Genomic DNA, 16652 nt, shown 5'->3' with positions numbered 1-16652 from the left:
CCCAAGTCCCACAACCACTACCAGCTCCAGGCTCCCCCCAGACTTGAAGATGCACCACCACCTGCTCCTGACCCACCCAGCCCCACCCCTTTCTCCCATAACCCCACTCCCAGTACTACATGCTCCCCCACCCTTCAAAGCTCACTTCCTCCCCAAGTTTCATCCCAGTCCCCTCCAATTTCATCCACACCTTTGTTCCCATCCTGGCCTTACCCCGGTCCCACTCTCTAGTTCCACCTTCCATCACCTGCCTGGCATGTTGTCAGCCTTCAACTACTTTTTATGTCGGAATGTAAGGGGCTGCAATAGTGAAAAGTTAGGTTCCTGCCCTCAGTGAGCTCAAATTCTAGTGGGGACAACTAATAATCATCAAGGAAATAAATACACACGCACTCACACGTACATGTAGCAGTAAGTGCTGAGAAGAAAACTTAAGGTGCAAATGGGAAATGAGAAGGAGGAAGATGTCGCGGTGGAGGGGGTGATCTCGGGAGGCTTCTTGAAGGAAACAGTTATGTAGAGACTTGGCTGAATTAGGGAATGTGTGTGGCCAAGGCCCATGTGGGTGCCAGAGTGGAGTCAGTTTAAAGGGTGGTGTTGGGAGATAAGATGGGGATGTGTGTTGCAGGGAGCAGACTCTGCAGGACCCTGTCAGGTGAGGAGATTTTCAGGGGCAGAGAAGGCAACCACCTCCAGTTATTTCAGAGGCCCAGTTCCATGCTATTCGTTTCCCATGGCTGCTGTAACACATTACCACAAATCTGATGGCATGAAACAACAGAAATTTATTCTCTCCTATTTCTGGAGGCCAGAGTATGAAATCAGTATCACTGGGCTGAAATCAAGGTGTTAGGGGGCCATGCTCCCTCCAGAGACACTGGGGAGAATCTGCTCCTTGCTTCTTCCAGCTTCTTGTGGCTGCCAGCATTGTTTAGCTTGTGGCCGCATCACTCCCATCTCTGCCTTTGTGGTCACATTGCTTTCTCCTCCTCCTCTGGGTGGAATCTCCCTCTGTCTCTCTCTCATCAGGACACTTGTGATTGCATTTAGGGCCCACCTGAATAATTCAGGACCACTGTTCCATTTATAGATCTTTAATCACATCTGCAAAGTCCTTTTTGCCATATAAGGTAACATTAACAGGTTCCAAGGGTTATGACTTGGATATCTTTTGTGGGAGACATTATTCAATGTATTGTATCTACCCTTTCTTCTGATATCTGGTAATTCAATGATTTATTCAATTCTCAGTTCAGTGTAAACCTTGACACTTGTTTCTTTTTCCTTTTTTGTAACACGATTATCTGATTTAAGTTTTGATTGTTGAGGCATTCATTTCAAAGAGGCATCCCCTTCAATGTGTTTATCTTGAATAAAAACATTGCCAGCCACAGGGCTAGATAGAGTCAGGCCATCTTCCCCCATAGAGCTTCCTTTGTTTTCGAGATCTTGTTTGTTTTCAGTAACTGATCATTTGAGCTCCCAGTTGTTTTTTTTTTTCTTCTTCTTCCTGGGCTTTAAATTCCCACTCTTAAGTTTTAAATTTACCAATAAAGAGTGAGCCCACAAAATCATCAACCCCAATAAAACAGAACCCCAGGTGCTGTCTCTCTCTCTCTCTCTCTTTCTCTTTCCCTGTGACCTCACTGTGTGGCCCCAGGAATGCTGTGTAAATTCCAGGTCTTGTAAAGTAATAAGCCTCTGTTTCTTCAAAGTTCCCTGATGGGTATCACTGAAGGGCATCTTGCACTCATAATACCAACCACAAGGGCCAGTCCAACCACAACACTGGTTATCGATATGCTGAAACTGGCACAAAACACTCAGACTAAATTAATGGCCCCTTAGACTTAGTATTATTCCAGCTGCTTTTCTGTTTGTTATGATGAAAAACATCCAGACTAATCCACTTCCCTACCTAATAGGTGCTAATAAATGTTTGTGTGGAAAGAGGAAAGGGAGTTTGCATGCACTGAGTGTACACAGAGCACATAGCACATAGTAAGCCCTCAGTGGATGTTGAATTGAATTGCTTCTTATACAGTGCAGAGAGTCCACGTGATTGTCCTCGACGTTCCAAGAGGTGCAGTTAGTTACTAATGGTGGTCAGGGAGGGAGTGGGGGCTTCAGGATTAGAAATCGGGCATGTCTGACTCCAAGGAATGCGTGCTTTCCCCTACATCAGGGTTCCTCAACTTCGGTACTACGGATACATTGGGCCAGATAACTCTCCGTTGTGGGGTATGCCCTGTGCATTGTAGGATAATTAGCGGCATCCCTGACCTCTACCCCCTAGATGACAATGGTACCCCCCAAGTTGTGACAATCAAAAATGTCTCTAGACATTGCCACATACCCCCTGGGGGGGCAAAGTATTCTCTTCTTGAGAACTACTGCCCTCCATTATGCTGCCCTAGTGGAGGTGGAGGTATAAAGAGATGCCATTTCATCTGGGAATTGAATTCAGGTGTCCCACGGAACAAGTAAGAAACTGTCTCTATGCCACAGAGGTGGAGATCACTGGTTATCTACTGATGTTTACTCTCTGATTCTCTAGTGACAGATTTTAGCTGGGCGCACCTTGCTAGAATAAAGACTACATTTCCTAGCCTTCCTTGCAGCTAGGTGTGACCATGTGACCACATTCCAGCCAGTTAGAGGTGATGTGGACAAATTCCCAGCTGTGACCTTGAAGGGAAGTGTCATTCTCCCCTTCACTACTTCTTTCCCTGGTCTTTCTGCCTGGGATATGGACCTGGTAGCAACAAGATCAAGGAATCCTGGGTCTCAATACCAGGGAGTCCCGAATTGCCTGGCCGGCTTATACTGGAATATTACTAAAGAAACCAACTTTCTTCTGATTTGAGCCACTGTTATTTAAGAGTTTTGTTAAAGTTGCCAAACCTGCATTCTAACTGTTACAGCCACCCAAGTCAGCCACAGTGGAGAAGGAAAGAAGGCAGGAAAGGAGGAAGGAAGGATGTAGATGGAGGGGCGCAGGTGGTCTGGTTGGGCTCAGAGACACTCAGGGAAACCTTCTGGGAAAGACTCTGAGTTGCATCTTGAAAGAAGAGAAAATGTGGAGTGGGGAGCAAGGGGGCAAGCCCTCCAGAAGGGCCTACATCAGGAGCAAGGGCCTCAAGGAGAGACCTGGGCAAGGTCTTGAAGAACAAGGAGGGCTTGAACAGGCTGAGAAGAGAGAGGAAGGCAAGTCAGAGGGGAGCCCAGTGCCAAATGGGGAATTTCGCCAGGTGAAAGGAAATCGGGTGTAGGGAATCTGGAGTTCGTCATGAGGCCTGAGGGCAACTGGAGGCTGGAATTGGAGGCAGAGGAATGATTGGGGAGTCCCTGGCCCTCTCTTAGAGGACCCACTCTAGGGCTGACCAGTCATCCATACCCCATGCCCCATGCCAAGATGAGCACAGCTGCTGGGCCTGAATTTTTGACATCTTCTTGTCAAGGATTCCTCCGGTGGGCAGCCAGGGCCAGCAGGACTGCAGCCAAGGTCACAGCTTTCAGTCCCAGGACCACAAGAGTGAGCACAGACAGGAGGCCTGGGGGACACAGAGGAAAGCTCAGGAAGGATCCCAGCTGAGCCCCCAACAGCCCACACCTCAGTGCCTCTATGCTGGAGTTGGGTCAAACTTCTGTATAACCTCTGGGGCCTCATCCTTTTTACCCTGGAAGAGATCAAAGACCTCCCATACCCCTGTCCCAGGCTCGAAGAGCCTTTTCCCAATATCCTACCTATACCTTTAATCATCTTGACAGCATCTCTGGCCTCTGATAACAATAGAAAATTGCTTTCGTTATAGACTGCTCAGGTCCTCTGTCTCAGGCCCTGAGCTAAGCACTTCCTAATTGCCTTATATAATCCTCAAACTAATCTTGCAAGGTAGGATAGCAATCCAGCTTGTATAGATAAGGAGACAGATCCAGAGTGGGGAAGTGATTTGCTCAGGTCTACATGTGTCAAAGTAGTGATGGGACCAAGTGGTTTGGCTCCCAAGAATGGCAGGAACAGGGCTGAGCATCAGGGAAGCTAACCTGGTCACCTCTATTCCAAGTTCGCCCCAGTTATCAAGTGCCCTTGAGTGTACCTTGAGGTGATGTGACAGGCACAGTTCTGGGCACGTGACACATGTGGCCCCATTGGATCTGTACATAACCCCATGAGGTAGGTTCTCTGTTTCTTATCTCCCTTCTTCCCCCTAGATCACAGAGCAGGGCACCAGAGATTCAAGGAGTAAGGCAACTTGTCCATAATCTCACAGCTAGAAAGGGGCTCAATCCAGGAAGCCCGGCTACAAAGCCATGTTCTTCAGCACTGTTAAGCACAGCTTCATAGTGCAGCCTTGCTCTGAATCACGGGGAGCTCACCACCTCGTAAGCAAGACTGCCCACTGAACAGTTAGCACTGACTGTTAGAAAGTCCTTCCTTTGACTGAGCTTTAATGTGGTTCTCTGGGTTCTGGTTCTGCAGCTGAGATGGAGTCCTGGGAACTGTCTTAGTGGCAGAAGGGCCCTAGAAGTCTGGGACTGCACCTTTCCCATGGCCAAGCCATCTCTGGCCCCACTTACCTGTGGGAGCCTGGTTAACGCCACTGGAGATAGGTACACTCACCTGATGGAAATACCTTGGCTGCACGTTCATTGGTGAATTCTGACTCTTGGAGAGAAGTGTGCTTTGCTGCAAGGGAGAAAAGTGGTCTCACACTCCCCTTTCTTTCTATCACTCTACTTCTTGAGTCCCTGTGTTAGGAGCTGGGGTCCCTGAGATGAGTCTGCCAGTTTCTGCCCGGGATGGGGGCTAGAAGTCAAGCCCTGTAGTTAGAACTGCATGAGCCTCTCTGGGGTAGGGACAATGCTTGCTTCATTGCAGTGTCTGCAGCACCTAGTACAGTGTAGAGTAGTCAACAGGCATGCAATAGATATTTGTTGAATCATTAGCAGTCTATAAAATGTTCTGTGGAGCTCAGAATGGGGATAAATTAACTCTGCCTGGGAGAAGGAGAAGGTTTCACAAAGGAGGGGCTATTTGTGCTGGGCCTTGAAGGATGAGTAGAAGTTCTCCGTAGAAAAGGAGAAAGCATTCCAGGCAGAGGGAATAGCTTATGTAAAGGCCTTGAGGCTAAGAAGAGCTAGCTTGTTTGGGACATGATGAAATTTTCCTTGTGGACCACCTCTCCCTCTCCCCCAACATCTCCTAAACCACCTGTCTCACCTTTGACTCTCAGCCTGGTGCCCTGTCCAGATAGGTATTGCCTGTTGGGTTTCCTCTGAAACTTTACACAGTAATAAGTGCCTGAATGCTCAGTGGAGATGCCATGCAGAAGAATGCTGAAATCATTGTTGGAAGCCCGGACCGCTGTCACATTGGGGTAGGAGATACCTCTAAAGTTGTAAATGGCCTCCCGGCTCAGACCAGCTCCCCGAAACCACCTGATGGGTCCGGGGGGACCATCTCCAAGCACCGTGCAGTTCAGGAAGACAGTGTCTCCAGTGGTTGCCAACACCAACTCCTGGGGTTGGATGATCCAGAGGTCTGGCTCTGGGTCCCCAGCTCCTGCAGCCAAAGAGAGGACTTTGTTGTTCCCTCTCTCCCTCCGTAGTCCAATCATTTCCTCCCTCATATCTACCCTCCCTTTGCTTCCCCTGTTTTCTTCACTCAGTCACTCCCTCCCACATTCCCTTGTTATTCACTAATTGATTCACTCAGTAAAGGGATTCTCAGTACCTACTATGTGCTGATGCTAGGATTGGGGAAAAGGAAGCTTGCTAAGACCTACAAATGTCCTGCCCTGGAGAAGTTCTCAGTCTGGGGGTGGAGATGGTCCAGAAAATCCCCCTGAGGTTGGAAACCCAGAGGACTGCAAGACTAAGAGAGGCTTGGAAGGAGTCAGAGAAGACTTCCTGAAATGCTTGCATTAAGTTAAAATGAACCCCCCTCCCCACCCCACCACACATACATGGATACCCTCCATGTCAACGGTTTACGGGGGTTTCACAAACATCAATTCTTCTATTTCATCACCTGAATATCCCTTGAAGTAGGAATTTTGTTGCCTATTTTGCAAGTTAAGCACTTGAAGGAGAGAGAGCTGAAGTGACTAATTTAAGAACACATTTCTACTGAATGACAGACCCAGGATTTGGGTGTCCAGGTCACCAATGGTGGACTTATAGATAGTATGACTGGTTATTTGGGGATTAAATGATCAGCCCCAGTTCTTGACTCTCCTCTGATAGTGTGGCACATCCATACTCTTGCTGTGGATTCATGGTGGCCAGGTACACTTCCTTGTCTCTTAACTTTGACCTTAGCCATGTGACTTGCTTTAGCCAATGGGCTGTTAGCAGATGTTATATGAGTAGAAGCTTGAAATGTGCTTAGGGTGTTGGGACTTGCCCTCTTGTGCTTCTGCCATCTCCATGAGAAATATGTACTCTGGCCAAACTTCTGGGCCCTGGAATGAGACATGTAGAACAGAACCACTCCAGCTGCCTGTAAATGTGTGAGTGAGACATACTAATTGTTATATGCCACTGAGATTTTGTGTGTGCAGCATGATTGTGGATAAAGGTGACAGATGCAGGGAGACAGATCAGAGCAGAATGCTATGACCTGCAGGGCCTGATACTCACTCTTCACAAGCACAGAGGTGCCCTCGTCCAGCTTCTTTCCTGAGTGCTCATTCAAGCCATCAAGTCTCACACAGTGGTAGCTTCCAGCATGTTTCGCGGTGACATTGTGGATATAGATGGAATAGTCGCAATTAAGTGGTTCCAGTGTCTTCTGGATCATGGGCATTACCCCGGGGAAGAAGCCATGTTTGAAGTTATAAATTTCCTGCTGGTCCTGGTTGCTCACCTTGACCCATTTTATCATGCCATCAGTGCAGGAGCCGACTACTGTACACCTCAGCAGGAGTGTCTCACCTTCTGCCACCAGCATGGGGCCTTCAGGCTGCAGGACCTGCCATTTACCCGCCTTGCTCTGCTCAGAAGCTCCTGCAACAGAGGAAGAAAGGCCTTGTGCTGGGCTGGAGGGACTTGGAGCCCTAAGAGGCAAACTTAACATAAACCAGCCCTCAGCTGGTCAAGAACAATTGCTTAGAACACTTGAGGGGTGTTGTTGGAGAGGGAAGTAAAAGAGGAGATGAGGCAGCTGGCTGGAGAGAGAGAGAGAGAGAGCAGGGCTATTAAATGGATTACTTATGAGTAATAGATGGCACTTGAGTGCTCACCATGTGCCAGGCAATGCATGTATTATCTCATTTATTCCTCCAACACTCCTTAGAGGTTGGCAGCATCATCCCCATCTTACAATAGAAGACATTGAGAACCCAGAAAGAGTTAGGTAGCTTTCCCAGGATCACTGCTAATTGGGCTGAATTTTTCTCCCCCACAAATTCATATACTGAAGTCCTAACTCCCAGTACCTCAGAATGAGATTCCATTTGGAGATAGGGTCTTTAAATAGGTGATTAAGTTAAAATTAGGTCACATAGGTGGGTCCTAACCCAAATATAACTGGTGACCTTATAAGAAGAAGATAGGTTGAACTATTGAGTTTGGCTTGAGACTGGGCACAGAGAAGGAAGGCCAAGCCCTCCCAATGGAAGTTCTTCTACACCTGGGTTATGAACAGCAACTCAGGTACTCCCTCCAAGAGCTCTGTGAGGTTCTCCATTTCTGAGAGAAAACTAATATTCAAGGAGGTGCGGAAACCTGAGGGGCACCATGCATTCAGTAGGTGTCATGGCCAGGATTTGGACTCATATCAACTGCCTCAAGATTCTGCTCACTACAGGTCATCAGCTTTGTGCCTCAAGTTTCCCTTCATCTGTGCTTCCATCAGGCCTTGGGAATAACTTGGTCTCATTCCAAGACTTTAGTTTGTATCGCGGTGTTTCTCAGTTGGGAGTGAGGTAGGGGAGTAGAATGAAGCAAACATTCCCTTCTAACAGGATCTAGGGAAGGGTTGTGGAATTCTAAATTAATTTCCCCTCATCTTCAGCTAGGCATGCACCATTAGCCACTAAGAACTGCCTCATAACTGTGACCAAGTGACACCCCACATTCAATCGTAGGAATTTCGTTTATCCTTAGTTCCAGGAAGTTCAGCAAACACCCACTCCCAAACACCATTATTTGAGTCAGTCAGACCTTGTTCTCTCTAATTCTTTCTAGTCGTTCTTCCCCTGGCCTCAGGTAGTTTCCTCACATGGATGTGCTAAACTGTGCCCATCACTCAGCACAGGGCTGAGAATAATGCCTGCTCCCACCTGTAATACTGGAAAACCTCATGATCGCCAGGGCAATGGGTAGACTACACAGAAGGGAGTACTCTACCTAGAGAGAGGTGCTCTGGTCCCACCTAGCAAATCTAGAAAGCAAGGTCCCAAAATAGTAAAATATAGTAACATTCTATTGTGAGGCTTATAATGCATGTGTAGGTAAAGTTAAGGCAATAATAGAATAAAGGCTGGTGTGGGGAGAATGTTAGTATACCATCATAAGGTTCTTAAACTATATGTGAAATGGTATGATATCACTTAAGGTAGATGTTGATAAATTACAGAGGTATATTATAAACCCTAAAACAACCACTAAACTTCAAAATAAAGTTATAGCTAATAAGCCAATAAAGGAGAGAAAATAACATTATAAAAATATTAAATTACCAAATGAAAACAGAAAAAGAGGAACAAGGGAACAAAGAACAAGTAGAACAAATAGGAAAGTAATAGATTTAGACCTAATCATATCAAAGATTACTTTAAATGTAAATGGTCTAAATATTCCCTGTAAAAGTTAGAGATTGTCAGATTGGACAAAAAAGTAATATCCAACTACATGTTGCCTACAAGAACTCCACTGTAAATATAAAGATGCAAATATGTTAAAAGAAGAATGATGGAAAAAGATGTATCATAGTAACACTAATCAAAAGCTGGAGTGACTATATTAATATCAGATAAAGTAGATTTTGGAGCAAAAAATATCTCCAGGAATAAAGAATGCCATTTGACAATGATAAAGGGGTAAAATAATCAAGAAGACATAAAACCCCCAAGCATTTATGCACCTAATAACAGAACTTGAAAGTATATGAAGCAAAACCCAACAGAACTGCAGGGAGAAACAGACAAATCCACAGTTACAGTCTGAGATTTCAATATCCTTATTTCAATAGTTGATAGAACAAATAGGCAGAAAATCAGAAAGAATACAGAAGATTTAAAAATACTATCAACAACTTAGTCTAATTGATATTTACAGAAAATTATATACCCAAATAGCAGGATATACAGTTACTTTCAATTGTACAAGGAACATTTACAAAGATAGAGCATGTTCTAAGTCATAAAAAAGTCTCAATAAATTTAAAAGAATTCAAGTCATGAAAAGCATGAACTTTGACCACAATGGAATTAAATTAGTAGAATCAGTAACAGACAGATGCCACGAAAACTTCAGATGTTTGAAAACTAATACATGAGTCAAAGACAAAATAAAAGGGTAATTAGGAAGTATTTTGATCTGAATGAAAACGAAAACACAGCATTAAAGTTTGTGGCATGTTGCTTAAGCTGGTGGATATTTTAGCATTAAATGCTTATTTAGGAAAGAAGAAAAGACTTAAATGAATGACCGTAGTTTCATCTTAAAGTAGAAAAAAGGAGCAAATTAAATCAAAAGTAAATAAAAGAAAGGAAACTACAAGGATCTGAGTGAAAATCAATAAAGTAGAAAACCAAAAACAATAGAGAAAATCAACAAGAATAAAATCTTTGAGAAGATCATTAAAACTAATACATCTCTAGCCCTTCTGAATGAGGAGAGAAGGAGAGCGAGAGAAAGAGAAAGAGAGAGAGAGTGTGAGACCCATAGATAGGTATCAGGAATGAGAGAGGTGACACCAGTACAGTTTTACAGGTATTAAAAGGATAATTAGGCATTGTTATTAACAAGTTTCATGGCTATATATACTTAACAACACAAACAAATTTCTTGAAAATCACAAACTACGAAAGCTACCTCAAGAAGAGATAAATAGATGTTTCTATCTATTTAAAACATTTAATTTGTTTTAAAAACCTTCTCACAAAGAAAACTCCAAGTCCAGATAGCTTCACTGGTGAATTCTACCATATATTTAGATACAACACCAAAATCTTGATCGATAAAAGAACAAGTTGATAAATAAAAATTAAGAACTCTTAAAAGGAGTTCAAAAGACACTTGTGAAAGAAGAAAAGATAAGCCACAGAGTAGGAACAAATCTTTGCAAAGCATACATCTGATAAAAGGTTTGTAACCAGAATATACAAAGAATTCTCAAAACTTAATAATAAGAAACACAATTTAAAAATGGGAGTTGAACCGACCCTCATCAAAAAAATGCACGTGAAAGATATTCAACATCATTACACATTAGGGAAATGCAAATTAAAACTACAAACAGATATCACCACACACCTTTTAGTATGACTAAAATTGAAAAGGCTGACTATACCAAGTGTTGGCAAGGATGTGGGGGAAATGTTATCCTCCTACATTGATGATGAAAATGTAAAGTGGTACAACCACTTTGGAAAACACTTCGGCAGTGTCTTAAAAAGTTAAACAATCACCTACCATATGATCCAGTCATTTTATTCTTAAGTATTTTCCCAAGAGAAATGAAAGCATGTGTCCACACAAAGACTTTTATATGAATGTTCAAAGATGCTTTATTTGTAATAGCCCCAAACTGTGAAAAACCCAAATGTCTGTCAATAGGTTAGTGGAAAAACAAACTGGTTTATCCATAAGGTAGCTAGAAATGAAAAGAAATGACTATTGATATGTGCAACAATATGAATGAATCTCAGAATAATTACAATGAGTAAAAGAAGCCAGGCAAACAGGAGTATATACTGTATGATGTCTGTTGTATAAAGTTCTAGAAATTGCAGACTACTCTATCGTGATGGAAAGCAGATAAGCTGTTGCCTGGGGAGGAGGAGGAGTGGAAAGGGTGAATCACAAGGAAACTTTTACGGGTGTTTGAGGTATTCCTCAACTTGATTATCTTGGTGATAAGTTCACAAGTGTGAAATGTCCAATGCCCACAAAACTTGTCAAATTGTACGCCTTAAATATGTACAGTTTATTGTATGTCAATTATACCTCAATAAAGCTGTTAAAAATTTGTAAAGATGAAGCTTCTGTGTGTGATGAGAAAGGGAGAACTAATGGAGTAGAGGCAGTGGGAGGAGATGAGGGCTCAGAAAGTCTCATGATTCTTATCCCAGTTGGGGTGAGTCTGGGAAAGTGAAATAGCAGGGAGGAAACTGGAGCCTGGAATAAGGCCCAGTGCCCCACACCCCTCTCTCTCTCCCTTTCTTGATTCTCCTTCTATGTTGTCACATGGACTTTGGGAATTGTCCTCGGTGCTTTGTCTCTACCTTAGCTGTGGGGCTGGACCATTCCCTTTCTCACAGCTCTGGGATTTCTTTCCACCCATTTTCCATCTGCATGCTCTTGTTTTTCATGATTCCTATTGAGGGGTTCCCTTTTGGAAGCATGATAGAAATCAACATTTTTCAAAAATATTTTGAATATATTTTATCCCGATTAGTTTAGATATATGATTTCCTACCCTAGTGCCTAACATGTAACGGACACTCAAAAGTCTTTGTGAAACGAGTTAATAAGAATTACGATTCACATTTTCCTCGAGAAAACCAGCTGGAAGAAGAGAAGTGGTGCCCCAAGTCACAGCCAGTGAACGAGGGAGCATCCAGGTCTGACTCCACACCAGGGTCCCACTGGGGCCTCTCTTGGGGGTGACAATTCTGGAGGACCCTAGGTGTGATGAACAGAATCTGGACCTCAGTAGGGCTTGGGGCAGAGACCCACATGGGCAGGTGGTGGAATGAGCCCACTGATAGCCATGCATCTTGTCTGGTGGATCAGAGGGTTCTGGGCTCAGAGGGTGAGTTGTACCCAGAAGGCCCAAAACTCAGGAGCTAAATCAGCCTGATCCTGACTTAGAGGAGACATGGGTATGATAATAACAGCCAACAGTTATTAAATCTTTACATCGTGCCAGGTATTTACAGGCATTATCTCATTGAATCCTCCAAACAAAGAGGTGGGTCCCAGGATTAGTTGCATTTTGGCTCATGGATGTTTGATTTGTATCGGTGCACAGGGCCCAGAGCTTAGACAGGCCTCATGCTTGCCTTAATGCTCTACTGCTGCTGTCTTAAAATTCTTAATACTTTTTTTTAACGTCTTTATTGGAGTATAATTGCTTTACAATGGTGTGTTAGTTTCTGCTTTATAACAAAGTGAATCAGTTATACATATACATATGTTCCCATATCTCTTCCCTCTTGCGTCTCCCTCCCTCCCACCCTCCCTATCCCAACCCCCCAGGTGGTCACAAAGCACCGAGCTGATCTCCCTGTGCTATGCGGCTGCTTCCCACTAGCTATCTATTTTACGTTTGGTAGTGGATATATATGTCCATGCCACTCTCTCACATTGTCACAGCTTACCCTTCCCCCTCCCCATGTCCTCAAGTCCATTCTCTAGTAGGTCTGTGTCTTTATTCCCATCTTACCCCTAGGTTCTTCATGCCCTTTTATTTATTTATTTATTTTAATTTTTTATTTAATTATTTTTTTCCTTAGATTCCATATATATGTGTTAGCATACAGTATTTGTTTTTCTCTTTCTGACTTACTTCACTCTGTATGACAGACTCTAGGTCCATCCACCTCACTACAAATATCTCAATTTCGTTTCTTTTTATGGCTGAGTCATATATCTTGAGAAAACCATAATTCAAAGAGTCATGTACCAAAATGTTCATTGCAGCTCTTAATACTTTTTGAACAAAGGACCTGTACTTTTATTTTTCACAAGGCTGGGCAAATTATGTAGCTGGTCCTGGGCTGAGCCTCACCATTTTTATATTTAATACAGTACCCCTAGAGAAAGGCCCCAAAGAGCAGTTCTTTGTAGATAGGCATACAAGTGTCTGAGCCAGAACCCGGCGGTATGAGCCCAGAGCCTGGGAGCTTAACATCCCTGTGCTGCCCAAGAAGTTCTGCTTCTCTCAACACTTGGTCTGCACTCTGCTGGGATCAGGAAAGTTCTCAGCTCTCCCCTCCCCCTCCACATTGGTGGGGTCAAGCCCCTGCTGGCACCTCTCTGTGGGATCAGCCAGGGGTGGATCCTGTTCTGTCCCAGATCCTACTCACCCCAGAGGACAAGGAGCAGTGCCAGCAGCCAGGAGCGGGGAGATGAATGAGCCAGGCGGGTAGGGGTGGGCATCACTGGGGGCAAAGTGTGCCTCCCGTGGTCTCCTAGACTGGCCACCATTCCGTTCTCTGATCGGTGTTGGAGTCTGAAGTGAGATCTCTGGGCAAGGCTTTTTCTGCTTCTCATGGCCAAGGCTACTCGGGGAAATATTTTCACTACAGCAAGACAAGGCTGCTGGTGTAAGAGGAAGAAGCTGGGTGAAGAAGTTTCCGGCTTTCGTGTCTGAGCAGTAGTTCCTGTAATCACTCTGTCAAAGACTTGACCTTTTCCAGACCCTGTCCTTGGCATGCTGGAAGGGATATGAGCATGGCTGTCATAGTGTGCCCTCAAGTCAGCCTGACTTTGGATCAAGAATCAGGTCTGCCTCTTCCTGGCTGTGTGACATTTCAAAGTCACTTGTCATCTTTGAGCCTTTGTTGCCTCATTTGCAAAATGGGGACAGTAACAATCCCTTCCTAAGAAAGGTGTTGCAGGAATGATACATGTGTGTGAGGGCTTAGCATAATGTAAAGGCTAAACATATTAGCCATCATTATTCATAATATGTAGGAAATAGAGGAGGTGATATTTGCTTAAGAAGGATTTATTATAAAGCAAGCTTCCCAGAGGTCTCCTTTTAACATTGCAGGGTGACACACACTCTCTTCCTAATTGTGTAATCTTGGGCAACTTTCTAAACCTCCATTTTCTGGGGTCCAAATGTAACACACTCGGATTGTGCAAAAATCTGTGTTTTGTGGCACCTTAATTTTCTGTAATTGATCTAAACTTCCTTGGGACCCCCCCCGCCCCATCATGCTACCTATCAGGAAGGAAAAGATTAAGTGTGCTAATTAATTCCAGGCTTTTCCAGGTCTGACAGCCTCTTTAGCTGCACTGTTTGGATTCAAATCTTGGCTTTACACGGATCTGGCTGTGTGACCCCAGGACAATCACTGATCCGTAAAATAAAAATAAAAATGTGCTTGCAAGTATGGGGTGGAGTAAGCACTGTATATGCTGCCATCATTCTCTCTTAGGTTAACTCAGTCTTTTCTAGAAAATAAAAGAAGCTCAAGTTTTCAGTGCTTCCCTTCTTCTTTCCTAATGCAGATGGTCCTGGGTGCAGAGGAAGCTGAAGTTTCTTTCTGGGGTAGAATAGTGGGCCTTGGGTTTGAACACTGTCTTGGGGTCTGGGTTTGTCTTGGAGGTTGGTCTAGTTTCATCCCTGAGCACTTTTCACTGGCTCTGTCAAGGTGTGGCTGGTCCTGTATGGCCTTTGGGACCTTTCATTGGCACCACTGCTAAATTGCATTGCTTCCTCTACTTGTTCTCCTGTTGAGGAGGCCCATCTATTGGAACCTCTTTGAACAGATCACAGGCCTAGAAAATTCCACCAGACCCTCAGGACCTCCATGTCATCCTCACAGGGGAACTTTTGAATCAGCCACTTATCTGTGTGAATTCCATTCTCAGCTATTTCTTTCATTCTCAAGTTTTTTAAAATTAGTTTAATTTATTTTAATAGGTAAGGCATTGTATTGGTTAGCTACTTCTGAGTAACAAATCATACCAAAAATGTTGTGACTTAAAACAATAACCATTTATTTAACTTGTGATTCTGTGGGTTGATAATTTCATCTGGGCTCAGCTCCATTGTTCTTCATATCTCTGCTGATTTTTGACTGGTATTGCCATGCATTCGAGATCTGCATCAGGTTGGCTAAACTGCTTTGCTACTGGGGTTGGCTGACTGTTGCCTGGGCCACCTCAGTTTTCCTCCGTATGATCGCTCATTCTCCAGGAGGCTAGTCTGGGCTTGCGCAATTGAGAGGGACAGTTTTGAGAAACAGCAGAAGTTCTAAGGTACAATGTCACTTCTGCCACATTCTTTTGGCCAAAGGAAGTCACAAGACCAGACCAGATTCAAGGGATGGAAAATAGACTTCACCTCTTAATAAGAGGAGCTGCAAAATCAGATCGCAAAGGGCATGGATACAGGGAGGGGGTAAAGAATTATATGTATTTTTGTAATTTACCACAGGCATCCATGGGGTTCAAAATTCACATGATTTAAAGTCTCCTTCATAGGGCTCCCTAATATTACGTTCCCTAGGGTTAACCATGGTTGCAAGTTTCTGGAGACATTCAGTTCCCTCACTATTTCTGATCTGTTGCTCAGATGTCAGGTTGAACATGGCCCCTTGTGTGGTCTGTGGCACCCTAGGAAGGTTCCTGGACACCCTAAGAAGCCAGGTAAATCCCTTCTTCCCTAGGATTTCTAAATACACTTGGGGTTTGTATACGCCATTCTCACCACACCCCAGAGTTTTGACCCCAGGGTATGGTTGCCAGGACCCTAGCATCTCAACTCCTGCTCTTCCTCCCCCTTACTTGCCACCCTCATCAAATCATAGGGAAGACACCCCCTTCTTTCTTTCCTAACCTCAACTGTCTTCTGAGCAGATGGTCTTCTTTGTTTTGGCTGGAATCCCTTTGGCCCCCTCATTGAGGCAACAAGTCTTAGGCTCCATCTTTGATAAGGGACAGAACTGCACAGGAAGGACTGGACTACTGTGAGGAGGAAAAATGCACAAGGAAGTATATAAAAAATATTAAACTTGTCCCTTCACCATAAAAAGGATGCCATATGATTAGCATGTGGGGCACTGGCTCCCAGTAATTTCTCAGTATCTAGGAGCAGTGATTCTCCTCCAGGTTTAGTGGACTTGGTACTTGGTTGTTGCAGGAATGATGGTGTCTCTTACTAGCTTGTGGAGTTAGTCTAAATTGTTTTCAACAGGGGCAACTGAGGTATATATAAAACACAAGTCCACACTTAACATTGACTTTTTGCTCTCTGCAAAAACGGAACTTTGTAAAACAACAACTTCTTCATTGTTTACCACAAAATGGAAAACCCAGTAAGCAAATCTAGGGAAAATATTCAACCTCATCAGCAAAAACAAACAAAAAACAAAACAAAAAAAAAATTAAAAAACAGCACTGGTGTTTTTGTAATCAACATTTATCTCCATTCCTTTCTCTGTTCTCCTCTTTATCAGAGGAGCTAAACCCTGGGGACCACATTTTTCAGAACTCCTTGCCAGGTTTGCTTGGGATTCAGTTCTACTGAGGAGAGATGCTTGCATTAGATTTGGAAGGTGAAAGAGAAGGATAGGCATGATTGCCCCTCTAGAAATGGAGAGGGGAACATGTGTGGGCATCAGAAGGTGACAAATGTGAGGTTTTGCAGTGGCCCCCACCATAAATCTTCCATAAATCACTTGTAAATCACAGGCAGCTGTGACCACTGGTTGTGGGTTCCTATGAATATTGCAGATTCTTGG

At 44.0% G+C, this 16652-nt stretch overlaps 1 protein-coding gene across 1 annotated transcript; it reads right to left on the bottom strand.

Annotated features, from left to right (window-relative positions):
- Positions 1-762: 762 nt before the first annotated feature.
- On the bottom strand, positions 763-13439 carry SIRPB2 (signal regulatory protein beta 2). Its single transcript, XM_004326901.4, has 5 exons — positions 13263-13439; positions 6646-7011; positions 5225-5566; positions 4625-4690; positions 763-3554 (listed from the first exon to the last, which is right to left on the bottom strand). The coding sequence occupies exons 1-5, from the start codon at positions 13381-13383 to the stop codon at positions 3457-3459; spliced, it is 993 nt and encodes a 330-aa protein (XP_004326949.3). The 5' UTR covers positions 13384-13439; the 3' UTR covers positions 763-3456.
- Between the last annotated feature and the right edge of the window lie 3213 nt (positions 13440-16652).

Source organism: Tursiops truncatus, chromosome 15 (genome assembly GCF_011762595.2).
Source record: "Tursiops truncatus isolate mTurTru1 chromosome 15, mTurTru1.mat.Y, whole genome shotgun sequence".
Classification (NCBI taxonomy): domain Eukaryota; kingdom Metazoa; phylum Chordata; class Mammalia; order Artiodactyla; family Delphinidae; genus Tursiops; species Tursiops truncatus.
Note: the sequence above shows the minus strand (reverse complement) of the source record. Positions and strands in the feature narration are given on the sequence as shown.

What these genes read in the sequence shown, in the direction of transcription:
- SIRPB2 (XM_004326901.4), bottom strand. Translation starts at nt 13,383, where the DNA reads ATGGTGGCCAGTCTAGGAGACCACGGGAGGCACACTTTGCCCCCAGTG. An exon ending in ACTGCTCCTTGTCCTCTGGG is followed by an intron (nt 7,012 to 13,262) that starts GTGAGTAGGATC and finishes CCTCTGTTGCAG; the next exon opens with GAGCTTCTGAGCAGAGCAAG. An exon ending in CACCAGGCTGAGAGTCAAAG is followed by an intron (nt 4,691 to 5,224) that starts GTGAGACAGGTG and finishes TCTCCCTTGCAG; the next exon opens with CAAAGCACACTTCTCTCCAA.